Source organism: Terrapene carolina, unplaced genomic scaffold, assembly GCF_002925995.2.
Source record: "Terrapene carolina triunguis isolate 2854851 unplaced genomic scaffold, T_m_triunguis-2.0 Scaffold198, whole genome shotgun sequence".
Classification (NCBI taxonomy): Eukaryota; Metazoa; Chordata; order Testudines; family Emydidae; genus Terrapene; species Terrapene triunguis.
In genome coordinates, this window is record NW_020664549.1 from 3,340,404 (window position 1) to 3,354,863 (window position 14,460).

The 14,460-nt window shown below is 48.0% G+C and overlaps 1 protein-coding gene across 1 annotated transcript; it reads left to right on the forward strand.

The window, feature by feature from the left end:
- The first annotated feature begins 58 nt into the window (after positions 1-58).
- LOC112118387 (chitotriosidase-1-like) lies at positions 59-13,092 on the forward strand. The gene is made up of 10 exons (XM_024216671.3): positions 59-165; positions 749-778; positions 1,844-2,045; positions 2,925-2,981; positions 3,331-3,481; positions 4,200-4,324; positions 7,362-7,488; positions 10,077-10,259; positions 10,485-10,601; positions 12,715-13,092. The coding sequence occupies exons 1-10, from the start codon at positions 141-143 to the stop codon at positions 12,856-12,858; spliced, it is 1,161 nt and encodes a 386-aa protein (XP_024072439.1). The 5' UTR covers positions 59-140; the 3' UTR covers positions 12,859-13,092.
- Positions 13,093-14,460: the final 1,368 nt, after the last annotated feature.

Below are 14,460 nucleotides of genomic sequence, written 5' to 3' on the forward strand. Positions count from 1 at the left end.
GAGTTCTTGTAAATCAGGGTTATTGTGAAAGACAGGTATAAAAAGTGACAATGAAAAGCAGAGATCAACCATTTGGCAGTCAGATACTGTTTCTTCCACACCCCAGTGACAGAATCCAGAGCAGAGCTGTATGACCCAGCATGGGACAGGCAATCATTTGGGCTGGTAAGACTGGGGCTAGTTTAACTCTTGTGACGGGTGTCATTGAATAGCTCCTAAGTTCTACAGCAGTTTGGTGAAGTGGACGCAATGGCATTCCCGGCTGGGGAAATCTCAATGAAACAGGCACTTGGGGTGGATGTATTTTGGAGACTCATTTGTTAATGGCTTGTGACAAGGGCCACCACAAAGCAAATTTTAAAGCAAGACAGTAACTGAAGATGCTTAAAAAAAATCTAAAATTTTGTGAAGGGCCAAGCAGAAGAGTTCTTAAACATTCAGAAGAGATTTTAAAAAGAGAGATTTCCAAATTCTGGCTTTCAATTTGTGCTTGCAATCAGGTGCTTCGACATTTAAGTGGCCTAAATTGCACCCACAAATAATTGTAGGCCCCAAACTGCAGGTGCAAAACGAGGTGTGGTTAAGGCCTTTGTGAAGATTTCTTAGACATGTGCATATGCCTCTTTGGGAGTAGGGAGGTGGGGGATTTATCATCCAAAGCACCAATATTACTTTATTCTCATACAGTCCACAGGATCTCAAAGATAGGTCAATAGTACACTTTACCCTTGTTCTTGTATTTCTCTAGGTTTCACTCTCTTGCTGTCTCTACAATGTGGTAAGTAGCCAACTTACATTATCACCTGGTTTTACAGAGGCCAATAGAAACGTGATTGATCACAGGGGATGGGGAAGAAAAGTTGCTGGGTTTTAGTAAGTGCTCCAGTGTGGGTGGGATTTTTGATGCTTGTACTGGGCCCTGGAATTCAAAAGCGGAAGAGGAAAGTCCTTCTCCTTCAAAACAGCTCCAAAAAAGCTGTGCCAGGCCTATTCACATCCTGCAAAGGCATCGAATCATTTGAAAAGGAAGGAGGGAAGTTGCAAGGTTAGGAGGAACTGCAGGGGTCATTCTGGCTGCACGTCCACTGCCTCCCTGCCTGAGACCACCACCAGCCAAAACTGCCCCTTCTCTGCCTCCCCTTCAATCCCAGCTACACCCATGGCAGAGAGACAGAGGCAACCCACTTCTTCCAGTGATTAAGTGTTTTACTGTAGAGCATGGGCAGTCTAGCGTCCCCACTTCAGTGCTCCGTGGTTAATATCGACTGCTCCATCTATGGCTTTCAGGTATAAATCCCCGATCTCTGCAGGCTACAGTCCTGTCTGTTAGCATTGCACAAAGGTGCACCATGATGCTGAGTCACGGAGGCGGGGGGGGGAATGGATCACAGAGCTGCTTTCATCCTTCAGAACTCAAGTCAAAATTCCTCCTTCTTTGGCTTTCCTTTACCTGGCTCTCGCATTACAGGAGATGCACCTTCTAGCACCGCACGCTGCCGTAGGCACGATAAGGCTTAGTACATTTTGATTCATCCTGCGGATCACAGCTTGGTTATTTTATCAGGTGGGGCCTGGGCGCCCCCAGGAAGATTCTATCATGGCACTGCCCTGTAAGGGTCATGCCATGTTATGGCCTCTCATAATAGAGCACTGTCTACCCGAGGCCCCAAAGTAAACGCAACAGAAACTGCAATCCACTCACAAAGTTGTATTGATATTAGAGGACTAAGAGGCCATTCGGGCCCATTGGCTTTTGTCTTGTTGGGAGATCCCTGGGAGGTGGCAGAGATAGCACAGTGATCTCAGGTTTACATGGGACCCAGTCCTCTCGCTGTCTCCCCAGGTTCTGCCTCTAAGCTGGTTTGTTACTTCACCAACTGGGCCCAGTACAGGCCTGGGGAGGGGAGCTTCCTCCCCGATGACATCGACCCCCATCTCTGCACCCACCTCATTTATGCCTTTGCCAGCATGAGCGACCACGAGATCACCACCGTGGAGTGGAACGATGTGACACTTTACGAGGCTTTCAATGGCCTTAAAGCCAAGTGAGTAACACGGGGAGCGCGCCCCAGCTGTGGGAGGGAAGGCTCACCCTCAGTTCGAAGGGTGAGAGTTTTCCCAGGGAGCATCGTGTCATCCTCGGGGGAAAGAGGGGCTAGTGCATGTAGCCAGAAAGCAACAGGAAGCATCCAGGGGCGGGGAATTAAACAAAGCTGCACTGCTGAGCATTCACGTCAAACCCAGTTCCGTGACAGAGGATGAGGGGAGCAGCTGCTCCCCACGTCTCGCCAGTAGCTGGTTCTGAGCTGGATTCACAGCTAAGCAGAGCCTAAGCAGGCAAGTCAGCCATCTTTCCACTCATCCTGGGTAGGCCGGGCCTGAAACCGCCCCAGGCATAGTTTAGATCATCCAAAGCTCTCCAAACTACATTAGCTATGGCAGTCACACAGGGCCCGCTGTGCTAGCTGGATCCGAATGCCGTGCTCTCCCTTCCTTCCCCCCGACACCCACCTCCATGCAGACGGGGGGAGTAGGTGGGAAGGGAACTAAGGGTACATCTACACTTACCGGAGGGTCCGGCGGCAGGCAATCGGTTTTCTGGGATCGACTTATCGCGTCTAGTGAAGACGCGATAAAATCGATCCCTGATCGCTCTGCCGTCGACTCCGGAAATCCACCGCGGCAAGAGGCGGCAGCGGAGTCGACGGCAGCGCGGCAGCGGTCGACTTTCCCCCGTCCTCACAGCCAGGTAAGTCGACCTAAAATACGCAACTTCAGCTACGGTATTCACGTAGCTGAAGTTGCGTATCTTAGGTCGGACCCCCGCTGTAGTGTAGACCTAGCCTAAGTCTGTCGAGTGAAAGATTCCCCATAGGACAGCCAAGCCAAGTGTCCATCATTTAAATGCACTTTTCTCCCCTCAGGAATCAGAACCTGAAGACCCTGTTGTCCATTGGAGGATCAAGCTTTGGAACCGAACGGTAATACTGGGATCTGCAGTACTGTTCCACTTCTGAGTGTGGAAGTTAATATACTCTCGTGACACACCTGCTCGGAACAGCGATGGGCTCGAACCCACCACCTCCAGCTCTGGGAAAGCTTTTAGCTTATAAACATGGAGGTGGAGGAAGGGGGAAATTGGTTCCCCCAAGAGCAGATGTAAAGGAGTATGGGTACGTCTAGTGTGCTTCGCTGCTGCGTTATTATTGTCCCTGTCATGGACAGTTTGCAGCTGTGAAGTGTGCATATTGAGTGTAGCCAATTCAAACAGTACTGGGAATCTATACTACGATATACATGAATACAGGAGGCATGTCACTTTCATTCCAGCTTCTCCAACATGGCTGCTTCGGCTGCTAATCGCTGGACATTTGTCCGCTCTGTGGTACAGTTCCTCCGGACGCATGAGTTTGACGGATTAGACATAGCCTGGATTTACCCAGGGAGGAAGGATAAGAGACATTTCACTTCTCTGATTCAGGTACAATAAAACCAGGGGGTGCGGTTACAGTCTGAAAAAGGGCTACCCAACAATGGCAGAACATACATGTCAAGCTCACAGCCTACTGCACCCAGCACAGCACATCACACACCCAGTGGAGCTAGATCTCTGGGGAGGTGAATTTTGTCCGTCTTTCATAGAGATGGAACCACTTTCAGAAAGAGTTTGGACATAAGGGGAATTCAGAGGCACATGAACATTTAGGAAGAGCAACAACACAGACATGCTGTCTCAGACTTTGGAAGGTCTGAACAATGCCCATGAGGAACATAGCTCAGTTCCTTTTCCTCCAGGCACACTGTTGCGGGGACCCTCCCGTGTCTCATTTTCACTACAACCCATGTGCTTCAGCCTGGGGAGATGGAGAAACATGGGCTTAGTACAAAAGTGTTGGCACGCTGATCCTGATCCTAAGAACATCCAGAAGTAAACTAATCAGGTTTAAAAGAACCCACCAGGAGTTTCAGAAAGGATCTAAACACTCCTAACTTCAAATCAGAAGCTAACCTCAGAGAGGCTAGATAGGAACGCCCATGGGACTGTCACTGCAGGGTTCCTTGCACCTTCCTCTGCAGCAGCTGGTACTGACCAGTGTCAGACAGGATGCTGGGCTAGATGTTCCCCCGGTGTAATCCAATGTGGGAAGTTCCTATGTTAATTCAGATATTCAGGTGAACTGCTTTCTTATACCCTCTAGGATCTAGCAACGGCATTTGAGAAGGAAGCTCAGAAAACCGGAAAAGAGAAACTTCTACTTAGTACTGCAGTGTCCTCTGGAAGGATAAATATTGACACAGGCTATGAAGTCGACAAAATCTCCAAGTAAGTGTATCCAGTGACACTATTTTACAAAGGCTTCTAGAGAAGCTGTAACCAATCAGGAAAAATACCTGAGCATCATCGTGAACAGCTCAATGAAAATATCTGCTCGGGTAGCAGCTGTCAAAAAAAGGAAAACAAAGTTAGGACGAATGAGGAAGAGAATCATCCTGAAACTGCTCCAGTGATGTTATATAATTCAGTGGTACATCCTCATCCACACTACTGTGTTCAATGCAGGTCACCTTCTTTCAAAAAAGGATACAGCAGAAACAGCAGGGGTTCTGGCAGGCAGTATTGCCTAGTAGGTAGGGCACTGGACGGGGACTCAGGAGAGCTCGGGTCAATTCCCAGCACTGCCACTGGTTTGCTGGTTGACCTTGGGCAAGTCACTTCCTTCTTATGCCTCAGTTTCCCAATGGGTAAAATGGGCATATAACAATATTGACCTCCTTTGGAAAGTGCTTTGAGATCTATGGATACATACACATACAAATATTTATATATAAAGAGATAGGCAACAAAAAACTAGACACCTGGAGAGAGTTCCATAAAGAGACATTGGAGACTGGCTTAGAGAGATGAGTAACGGGTTATGAAAGAGAAATAAAATAGTGAATGGTATAGAAAAGGTGAAATTGCCAACTCCTATTTACCATCTCATCATGCAACAGAAGGGGAACATGAAATCACATGAATGCCACTGGAAATTTTACAATATAGATTAGCCGGTGGAACTCATTGCCACAAGATAAAGGACAAGGATTAGACTACATTAGTTTAGCTTTTTATTTTAAGAGCTATAAATCTTCACGGCTCAGGCCATCAGCCAGTCATCAATTGACAAGGTTAGACAGAAACTTCCCTTAGAGCAGATTCATTCCACAAATGTCCCCAATTGATTTTCTGGCACCTTTCCTTAAAATATCTGGTGCTGACCGCTATCAGACAGGATAGTGACTAGATGGACCCTGAGTCTGATTCAGTAGGACAGTTCTTAAGGTACATAATCAATATACTTGGCCATGTACAGTTACCCAGAATGTTTCATATCATTGTCTGCTGTTAGAGGCGCTAAAACTAGAACCTGGATTCTGAAACTCAATCACATGTTAGGAATGCTCCTGCCACAAGAGTTTTGTTTCCATGTTCAATGGAACATGGAACGGACCCCCAAGAGTCAGTCCTAGGACCAATCCTATTCAACTTATTCATAAATGATCTGGAGAAAGGGGTAAACAGCTAGGTGACAAAGTTTGCAGATGATACTAAACTGCTCAAGATAGTTAAGACCAAAGCAGACTGTGAAGAACTTCAAAAAGATCTCACAAAACTAAGTGATTGGGCAACAAAATGGCAAATGAAATTTAATATGGATAAATGTAAAGTAATGCACATTGGAAAAAATAACCCCAACTATACATACAATATGATGGGGGCTAATTTAGCTACAACTAATCAGGAAAGAGATCTTGGAGTCATCGTGGATAGTTCTCTGAAGACGTCCACACAGTGTGCAGCAGCAGTCAAAAAAGCAAACAGGCTGTTAGGAATCATTAAAAAAGGGATAGAGAATAAGACAGAGAATATCTTATTGCCCTTATATAAATCCATGGTACGCCCACACCTTGAATACTGCGTACAGATGTGGTCTCCTCATCTCAAAAAAGATATACTGGCATTAGAAAAAGTTCAGAAAAGGGCAACTAAAATGATTAGGGGTTTGGAATGGGTCCCATATGAGGAGAGATTAAAGAGGCTAGGACTCTTCAGCTTGGAAAAGAGGAAACTAAGGGGGAATATGATAGAGTTATATAAAATCATGAGTAGTGTGGAGAAAGTGAATAAGGAAAAGTTATTTACTTGTTCCCATAATATAAGAACTAGGGGCCACCAAATGAAATTAATGGGCAGCAGGTTTAAAACAAATAAAAGGAAGTTCTTCTTCACACAGCGCACAGTCAACCTTTGGAACTCCTGGCCTGAGGAGGTTGTGAAGGCTAGGACTATAACAGGGTTTAAAAGAGAGCTGGATAAAGTCATGGTGATTAAGTCCATTAATGGCTATTAGCCAGGATGGATAAGGAATGGTGTCCCTAGCCTCTGTTTGTCAGAGGGTAGAGATGGATGGCAGGAGAGAGATCACTTGATCATTACCTGTTAGGTTCACTCCCTCTGGGGCACCTGGCATTGGCCACTGTCAGTAGACAGGATACTGGGCTGGATGGACCTTTGGTCTGACCCAGTACAGCCGTTCTTATGTTTCAAGCCAGAACCAGAAAGGGTCCATGTTCTTTTTTTCTTTTCGGTACAGCTGAGTTCGTGGCAGAATGACCTCACACTATTTCTACCTCTCAAGATAGCAGAAGTCTCACCAACAGAGAAAGTCAGCAGATCTTGTTAGATGAGACATGTTGGGCTGAAATCTTATGAGGACAGTTTGCAAGAGATTACACCTTATCAGTGAATCCAAACCCACACACTCATTGTGTGAGAGGCTCAGGGAACTGGGCCTATTTAGTCTGCAGAAGAGAAGAGTGAGGGGGGAGTTGATAGCAGCCTTCAACTACCTGAAGGGGGGGTTCCAAAGAGGATGGAGCCAGGCTGTTCTCAGTGGTGGCAGATAACAGAACAAGGAGCAGTGGTCTCAAGTTGCAGTGGGGGAGGTCTAGGTTGGATATTAGGAAACACTATTTCACTAGGAGGGTGATGAAGCACTGGAATGGGTTACCTAGGGAGGTGGCGGAATCACCATCCTTAGAGGTTTTTAAGGCCCAGCTTGACAAAGTCCTGGCTGGGATGATTTAGTTGGGGTGGTCCTGCTTTGAGCAGGGTGTTGGACTAGATGACCTCCTGAGGTCTCTTCCAACCCTAATCTTCTATGATTCCAGTTCAGCCTCAAAACTATTAAACCTAATCCAGATCCAAATGTAAATATTAGGTTGTCGATCCCTCTCCACATATTATTCCTGTGTGCCATTTTTGGGATGTTTATTTTGGGTTATGTAATTTATCTCATTCTCTTTTTCTTTTCCTGCAGGATTGTGGATTTTATTAACCTCATGTCCTATGACTTCCATGGGGCCTCCTGGGAGAAGACTACAGGACACGTCAGTCCTCTTAACAAGGGAAAGAAAGACCTTAGAACTGCTGCATACAACAATGTTGTAAGTGACAAAGATCCTTTTGTCTCTCCTCCCCTCAGCCACCTAAAGTTTTACAAGCAACACAAGTTCTGAAAGTGAGGAAGTGACTTGCTTTGGAACTGTTTTCACAGTAACTGAGCTAGCTACCAAGTAGTTAGAGAAACTCGTGATTGTGAGCGATGCTCGACAGACACCACTCCCCGACTCCTCCACATGCCTCAGTACAAATAGCCTTGTACTTTGCCAACATTCCTACAACACAGTAAGGCAGGTCAAGGGGTATTTTCAGTGTCGACAGATGACGGGGCACATGGGATGAGGTTCATCAACAGTACAACCACATCCTTCCAGCTCTCCTGAAGACATTTGGATGCTGGTGTTGGGCTAAAACCTGCTGCCCAAAGTTACGTGATGGCAGATAGTGTAGGACAGCAATGTGTCTTTTTTAAAAACTGTATTTAGTATCTCCAGGTAAGTTCGGTGTGGTCTGGGATTTAAGTCTGGCTTGGATCACACCGGAGAGGAGTTTGGCAGTCCCAGCATAGATGCGAGCTGAAAGTCATGAGTAACTCCGTCGAACCCCAAGACTTGCAGTTGTGTCAAAACAGCTTTAGGCAAGAGAAGAAGTCTGGCCCCTTTGTTCTAATACAGCGTTTCTCAAACTGGGGTCCATGAGGGTATTCCAGGGGGTCCCCAGGCCCCGCTGATCAACTCTTCCCCCTCCCTCCAAGCGCCTCCTGCACGCCGGGGAACAGCTGTTCCGCAGCGTCCAAGAGGCACTGGGAGGGAGGGAGAGGCGAGGGGACTGGGAGCGCTCAGGGGAGGGGGTGGAAAGAGGCAGGGAAGAGGGAGGGGCAGGGGTGGAGCAGGGATGGGAAGAGGTGGAGTGGGGGCAGGGTCTGGGGCTGAGCAGGAGGCTTGGGGATCCAAGTAGAGTTGCCAACTGTCTAATCATACAAACCCAAATACCCTTGCCCGGCCCCTGCCCCGCCCCTTCCCCCGAGGCTCCGCCCCTTCCCCCAAGGCTCCCCCTGCCCTGCCCCTTCTCCAAGCCCCCCCCCCACTCACTCCATCCCCCCTCCCTCCGTCACTCGCTTTCCCCCACCCTCACTCACTTTCACCGGGCTGGGACAGGGGGTTGGGGTACTGGAGGGGGCGAGGGGGGCAGGCTTTGGGAAGGAGTTTGGGTGCGGGAGGGCGCTCAGGGCTGGGGAAGGGGATTGGGGTGCGGGAGGGGGTGAGGTGCAGGCTCTGGGAGAAAGTTTGGATGCAGAAGGGGGCTTATGGCTGGGGAAGGAGGTTGGGGGGTGCAGGCTCTGGCCAGGAGGCCCTTACCTTGGGTAGCTCCCAGGCGGTGGCGCAGTGGGGCTAAGGCAGGCTCCCTGCCTGCCCTGGCCCGCGCCACTCCTGGAAGCAGCTGGCACATTCCTGCAGCCCCTGAGGGAAGGGTTAGGGGGCTCTGCGCACTGCCCGCACCCGCAAACACCGCCCCCGCAGTTCCCATTGGCTGCAGTTCCTGGCCAATGGGAGATGCGGCGTCAGCGCTGGGGACGGGGGCAGCACGCGAAGCCCCCGGCCCTCCCCTAGGGGCCACAGGAATGTGCCAGCTGCTTCCAGGAGCAGCACGGGGCCAGGGCAGGCTGGGAGCCTGCCTTAGCCCCACTGTGCTGCCAGAGTTTTAGTGCCTAAAATCTCCCAGTTTGGCTTCAGTAGCCTCCGGGAGATAGGGCCTGATTCCAGGAGACTTCCGGCAAAACCGGGAGGGTTGGTAACCCTAGGTCCAAGAAAAATTTTAAATCAAAATGGGGATCCTCAGGTTGCTAAAGTTTGAGAACCACTGTTCTAATACACAATGTAGCAGTCCAAATGGTGAGGCCAGAAAGCGGAGATGACAGGGTGGCAAGAAAGAACATTCTCATCTCCCATCAATAAGATCCAGGAGTAACTCCATTACTGAATGTAAACTAATATAGAACTCTCCTAGGCAAGATCCAGGACCCCAATGGCTGATTCTTCAGCAGAGCGGTGTCACTCCGGCTGACACAGCTCCGGCCTGCATCTTTTGGGGGGCTCTGGTTAGTTTTTATCAGTCCCCTGAGCATGAAGACACTAACCAATAGAACTGAGCCCATGTCTTTGTCTCCCCTTTCAGAAGTTCAGTCTTAGGTTTGTCACCCTAACGACAGAAATAACGGGGGAAACGGATGCGTCTTAGCCTAATGGTGAAGAGCCCCATATTTCCTACAACCTTCAACAGCTGTCACCCATTTCTGGCCCACTCTAGGGCCAGCCCAATAGCTCGTGAAGTGTCTGATCACTTGGAAAATTGGGGTTCCTTGTGCCCTCTCAATGGCTATCATGCCATCTGCAGGATGGTTTCCTGGCCCCGGGAACGGAGTCCCCTGTAGCCATGGAGCAGGCTGGAACTGACCCGGACCCTTTGCATAGAGATGTTCAATGTCCAGAAGCATGTTGCTGGAAAAATGGAGATGTGTAGGCAGCCATATCTTGGGAAGCCTTAGAATTTGTACCAAAGCACCGCAGGGCGGTATAAAAACCAGGTCTCCGTTTAAGCTGCCAAATACACGTTTAATATTTCCTTCGAACAGGACAACGCCGTGAGACACTGGAAGCGAAAGGGCGCCCCAGGGGAGAAGATCATCATGGGAATCCCAACCTATGGGCGGAGCTTCACCCTTGACACGCTGGATACAGGCGTCGGGGCCCAGGCTTCCAAGGCAGGACTGCCAGGCCCTTTCACTTCAGAAGCAGGATTTTTAGCCTATTATGAGGTAAGGAGCGTATTTGTTCCATGTGGGCTTACTTTGGGGGAAGCAGCCGTAAGAATAATCTGTGATTTTGCATAATCAAAGGGAAGCCGTGCTCAGTTTTCTAACATGAAAATGGTTTCAGTCTGCATGCCAAGGAGGAAAAGGCTACTTTTCATTTCATCCCGATCACACTGGCTCCGACCAATACCCACAGCCTCATCCTGCCTCCAATGTGTTTTGTTTTAGATCTGCACCTTTAAACAAGGTGCCACCACAGAGCTGATTGAGGAGCAGAAGGTTCCTTACTCCTATAAAGGGAACCAGTGGGTAGGGTACGATGACATGGAGAGCATTAAAGCCAAGGTAAGGAGGGTCTCAACCATTTGCTTTGGGCCGAGAACGACCCAACGTCTGGCGCCAATAAGCATGACACCTACTTTCCGCTGAGAGGTCTGGCCACTCGCCCAAGTCATATGGCAAGAGTAACAGCTTCATTTTGGGAAACGTGCATGGGGTTTCATCCACCGTATCTGGCTCCCATCGCCACTCAGGCTGAGGTTCTCCCAGCCAATTCCATATGGGAACATTAAACAACAGTAGCTGGAGGAATGTGACTGTTTGAACAGCTGTATTATCGTAGCTCCATTGCTACGACAAGCAAACACCATTGGGGCGGTGGAAGCTGCCCGTTCCCACTTCTCCATTCTAAGCTTTCATGTGCTTACAACGCATTTCAGGGAAAATATTGTTCTTCTGGGCTACAGCTTCTTGTGGTCTCAGCCCAAAAGGCAGCATAAAAACGAACAGAAATCAAGAGTTTACCTGTTTGAATTCTGCAGGGGGGAGAAAGAATTGTCAGCACCCTCCTCCCCAAAACATATCGTAAAAATTGTGCAGGTGCTCGCAGGCCTGAATATTTCTAAATCTTCCAACTTGCCTTGGATCAAGTATTTAAATCAGAACTGAGGAAACAAGTTCTAAGCATCTCGGGCAGGGGAACGGTGGGGGTGGCTGTGTGCATGACACACTCAGTGCAACATGAGGAGGACTGTCAGTATCAAGTATGAGGCCACACGGCTCTCTAAGGACAGGCAACAAAAAACAGCCTGGTTTGATGAAAAGTAGGATACACCTACCACAGATAGGTCAGCTGAGAGCCATGCGGGGAGGAAGGGTCATGCTTTTCTTGCTGTCCTGAGAGAAGGCAACTCTCCACTGAATGAGGAGTTAGTCTCCCACCACACACACACACACACACACACACACACACACAGTGCAGCAGTGACTGCTTAGGATCAATGTCAGACTGAGCTATGTATTTCCACCCATCACGTTTAGGGGGAACATTCTTTTTCCCAGTCAATTAAACCGGGATCACACCCCAGACTGCACTTTGGAGCTCTCCATTGTGTTCTGACAAGGGACGTTGTGCTGTAGCCAGGCCCCACCACCACACTGGCATCTGGGATCGGAAGCCCTATTTTACAAGATAAATTGCCCAGGGAAATAATGCAGCTCTCAGAGCCGGTGTTTAAGTGTAAAAAGCAGATGCTCGAGAGAGCTCCCAATACCCCCCGCAACATGTGGGTACCAGACAGGACCCAGCCAAGATGGTCGGGGATGCAACCCCATGCTCTGGGTGTCCCTAAGCCTCTGACTGCCAGATTCTGGGACTGAACAACAGGGGGATCACTCGATAATTTCCCTGTTCTGTTCATTCTCTCTGAAGCATCTGGCACTGGCTGCTCTCAGAAGACAGGATACTGGGCTGGATGGACCATTGGTCTGACCCAGTATGGCCGTTCTTATGCTGAGTACTCACTAACACAGGGGTTCTCAAACTGTGGGTCGGGACCCCAAAGTGGGTCATGACGCTGTTTTAATGGGGTTGCCAAGGCTGGCTTAGATTTGCTGCGGCCCAGGGCTGAAGCCAAAGCCTGAGCCCCATTCCCCGAGGCTGAAGCCAAAACCCTTGGGTTTCAGCCCTAGGTGGCGGGGCTCAGGTTACAGCCCCCTGGCTGGGGCTGAGGCCCTTGGGCTTGCCCCCCCACACACACACATACACACACTTGGGGCGGTGGGGCTTGGGCTTTGGTCCCCCATCCTGGGGGTCATGTGGTAATTTTTGTCAGAAGGGGGTCACGGTGCAGTCAAGTTTGAGAATCCCTGCACTAACACAATTAAATCCCTCCCTTAGGTCCCAGAGGAAGGTCAAGCAGGGAACAGGTGTTAAATACGATTCACAAGAAAGCCTGTTTCAACAGACTTTTGCCCAAATAGAAAGAGAGTTCAAGATCTTAGAAAAAGTTTGGAGAGAAGCTGTCCCGTTCACCCCTCTTGCCTCTTCAGGGCTATTTCTCACTTTAGTAACATGTTGAAAGGAGATGCCCACCTGACGGAGCTCAAATAGCACAGGGGCATTTAAATGTCTGTGCCTCATTTCACGTCATCTGTTTTTTCCCTTTCCCTCGCTTAGGTTAAATATTTGAAGCATGGTGCTTTGGGAGGGGCCATGGTTTGGGCCCTCGATCTGGATGATTTCAGCGGCTCTTTCTGCCATCAAGGAGCTTATCCTCTCACACAGACACTGAAGAGTGAGCTGAACGCTGGTAGACAATGAGTGATTGCATTGAAGTGCAAAAGTTTCCAATATATACAAGGGAAGTGATCACTGTAGGTTTTGGAAGCATATTGATTTACTTTGACAGTAGATCTGAGTTAGCTTTGCTTGGGTGTCTTTAAGATAACAATTGTATAAAACTTGAACGGCAGCAGCCGTCTCCTCGGGACATGAGAAAAAAACCCTGTTAACCAGAGACAGTAACATTTGTTATTAAATATGTGTACGAGTGGCTGCTTATTTTCATATTTTTAAGTGTTAAGGGGTTGCTTTACAGCTAAAACTGTCCACCATAAAGAGAAAGGTGGGGACCACAAACACTGAATCTGGGTTTATATTTTCCTACTTATATAGATTAATAAACTATATGCCAAGAAGCCCAAAGATCTATACTTGCTTAACACAGAACCACTTGAGTAAAAATCAGCGTCTGAAGGCCACACCCACAAAATGGGATCAGAGATAGAGACTTTGCCTCTTATCCGATCTGATCAACTGAGCACAATTTCCCATAGGACAAAATTTCCTTTGGGGGATTAAAAATCTAACTCATGATGGATGCAGCTGTCAAAGATTTAACGAAGCCAGAGGAGCCTTCTCAGTAGCAAGCCCTAGGCACTGAACTCACTAATAGGAGATAGGATGATCCTTGCACACTTGCAAGGTGACCCTTGCACTTTGAACTGAAGGTTACAAGAATGACACACACACACACACACCTCTTCATCAAACCATTCTTCCATGAAACAGAATATCTTGCAATGCACTCTAAGGTAGAAGCCAGTGACCATGTCACAAAGCAGGATAAAGAGAAAACTGACTGTCCCTTCTGACTGACTTTCACTGCTCCTTCATATTGCACAGATAGGATGATAGGTACTTTACAAACATTGGTAGATTAAGAGGTGGGACGCACAGAGATACAAAAGACACTTTTTTTTATGGCTCACAGGAAACATGACACAGAAGTCAGTGTTTGTAATAATCTGATGCTATTGCAATTGACACTGTCCCCATCACAAACTTTGTCCAATATATCAAAGGAGTGATTGTCCAAAGAAAAACCTTTTCTTTCCTAACTGGTGCAATTGGCCGTGAATACAGTCGGTTGTGCCAATGATAAGTTTATTAGGCCATGTAGTTTTCCTGTCTGTACCTGCATTTCCTCAAACACATTTTGAGGATCTAGCCTAGAAAGAGAAACTTTCCCTGATTACAAAGAAGTCCGGCCCTTATCATGGCTGCTAAAACTAACAACTTGGCTTAATATTTCAAGATTTGTGTCTCATCTCTAGTCAATGGCTTAGCACAGCTATTTTCCAGAGTTTTCATCCTGCAGGCCATTTTATGAGAGAAATTAAGTCAAGTATAAACATTAGGGGCCTCATATCATGATTGTATTTCTGAAGGAGCCAAAACTCAGGATCTGGCTGGGAGATAAGGTCCATTTGGTAGCTCTTCATTTTCCTTATATCAATTATGGATAAAGATCACATGGTACTATAGCTGCCTACTGACACTGCATTCTAGTCATTGCCTAGATGTGACTTGCATTTGTCTTGTCCCACTGATCTTTTATAAAGACTAATATACACAACTTGG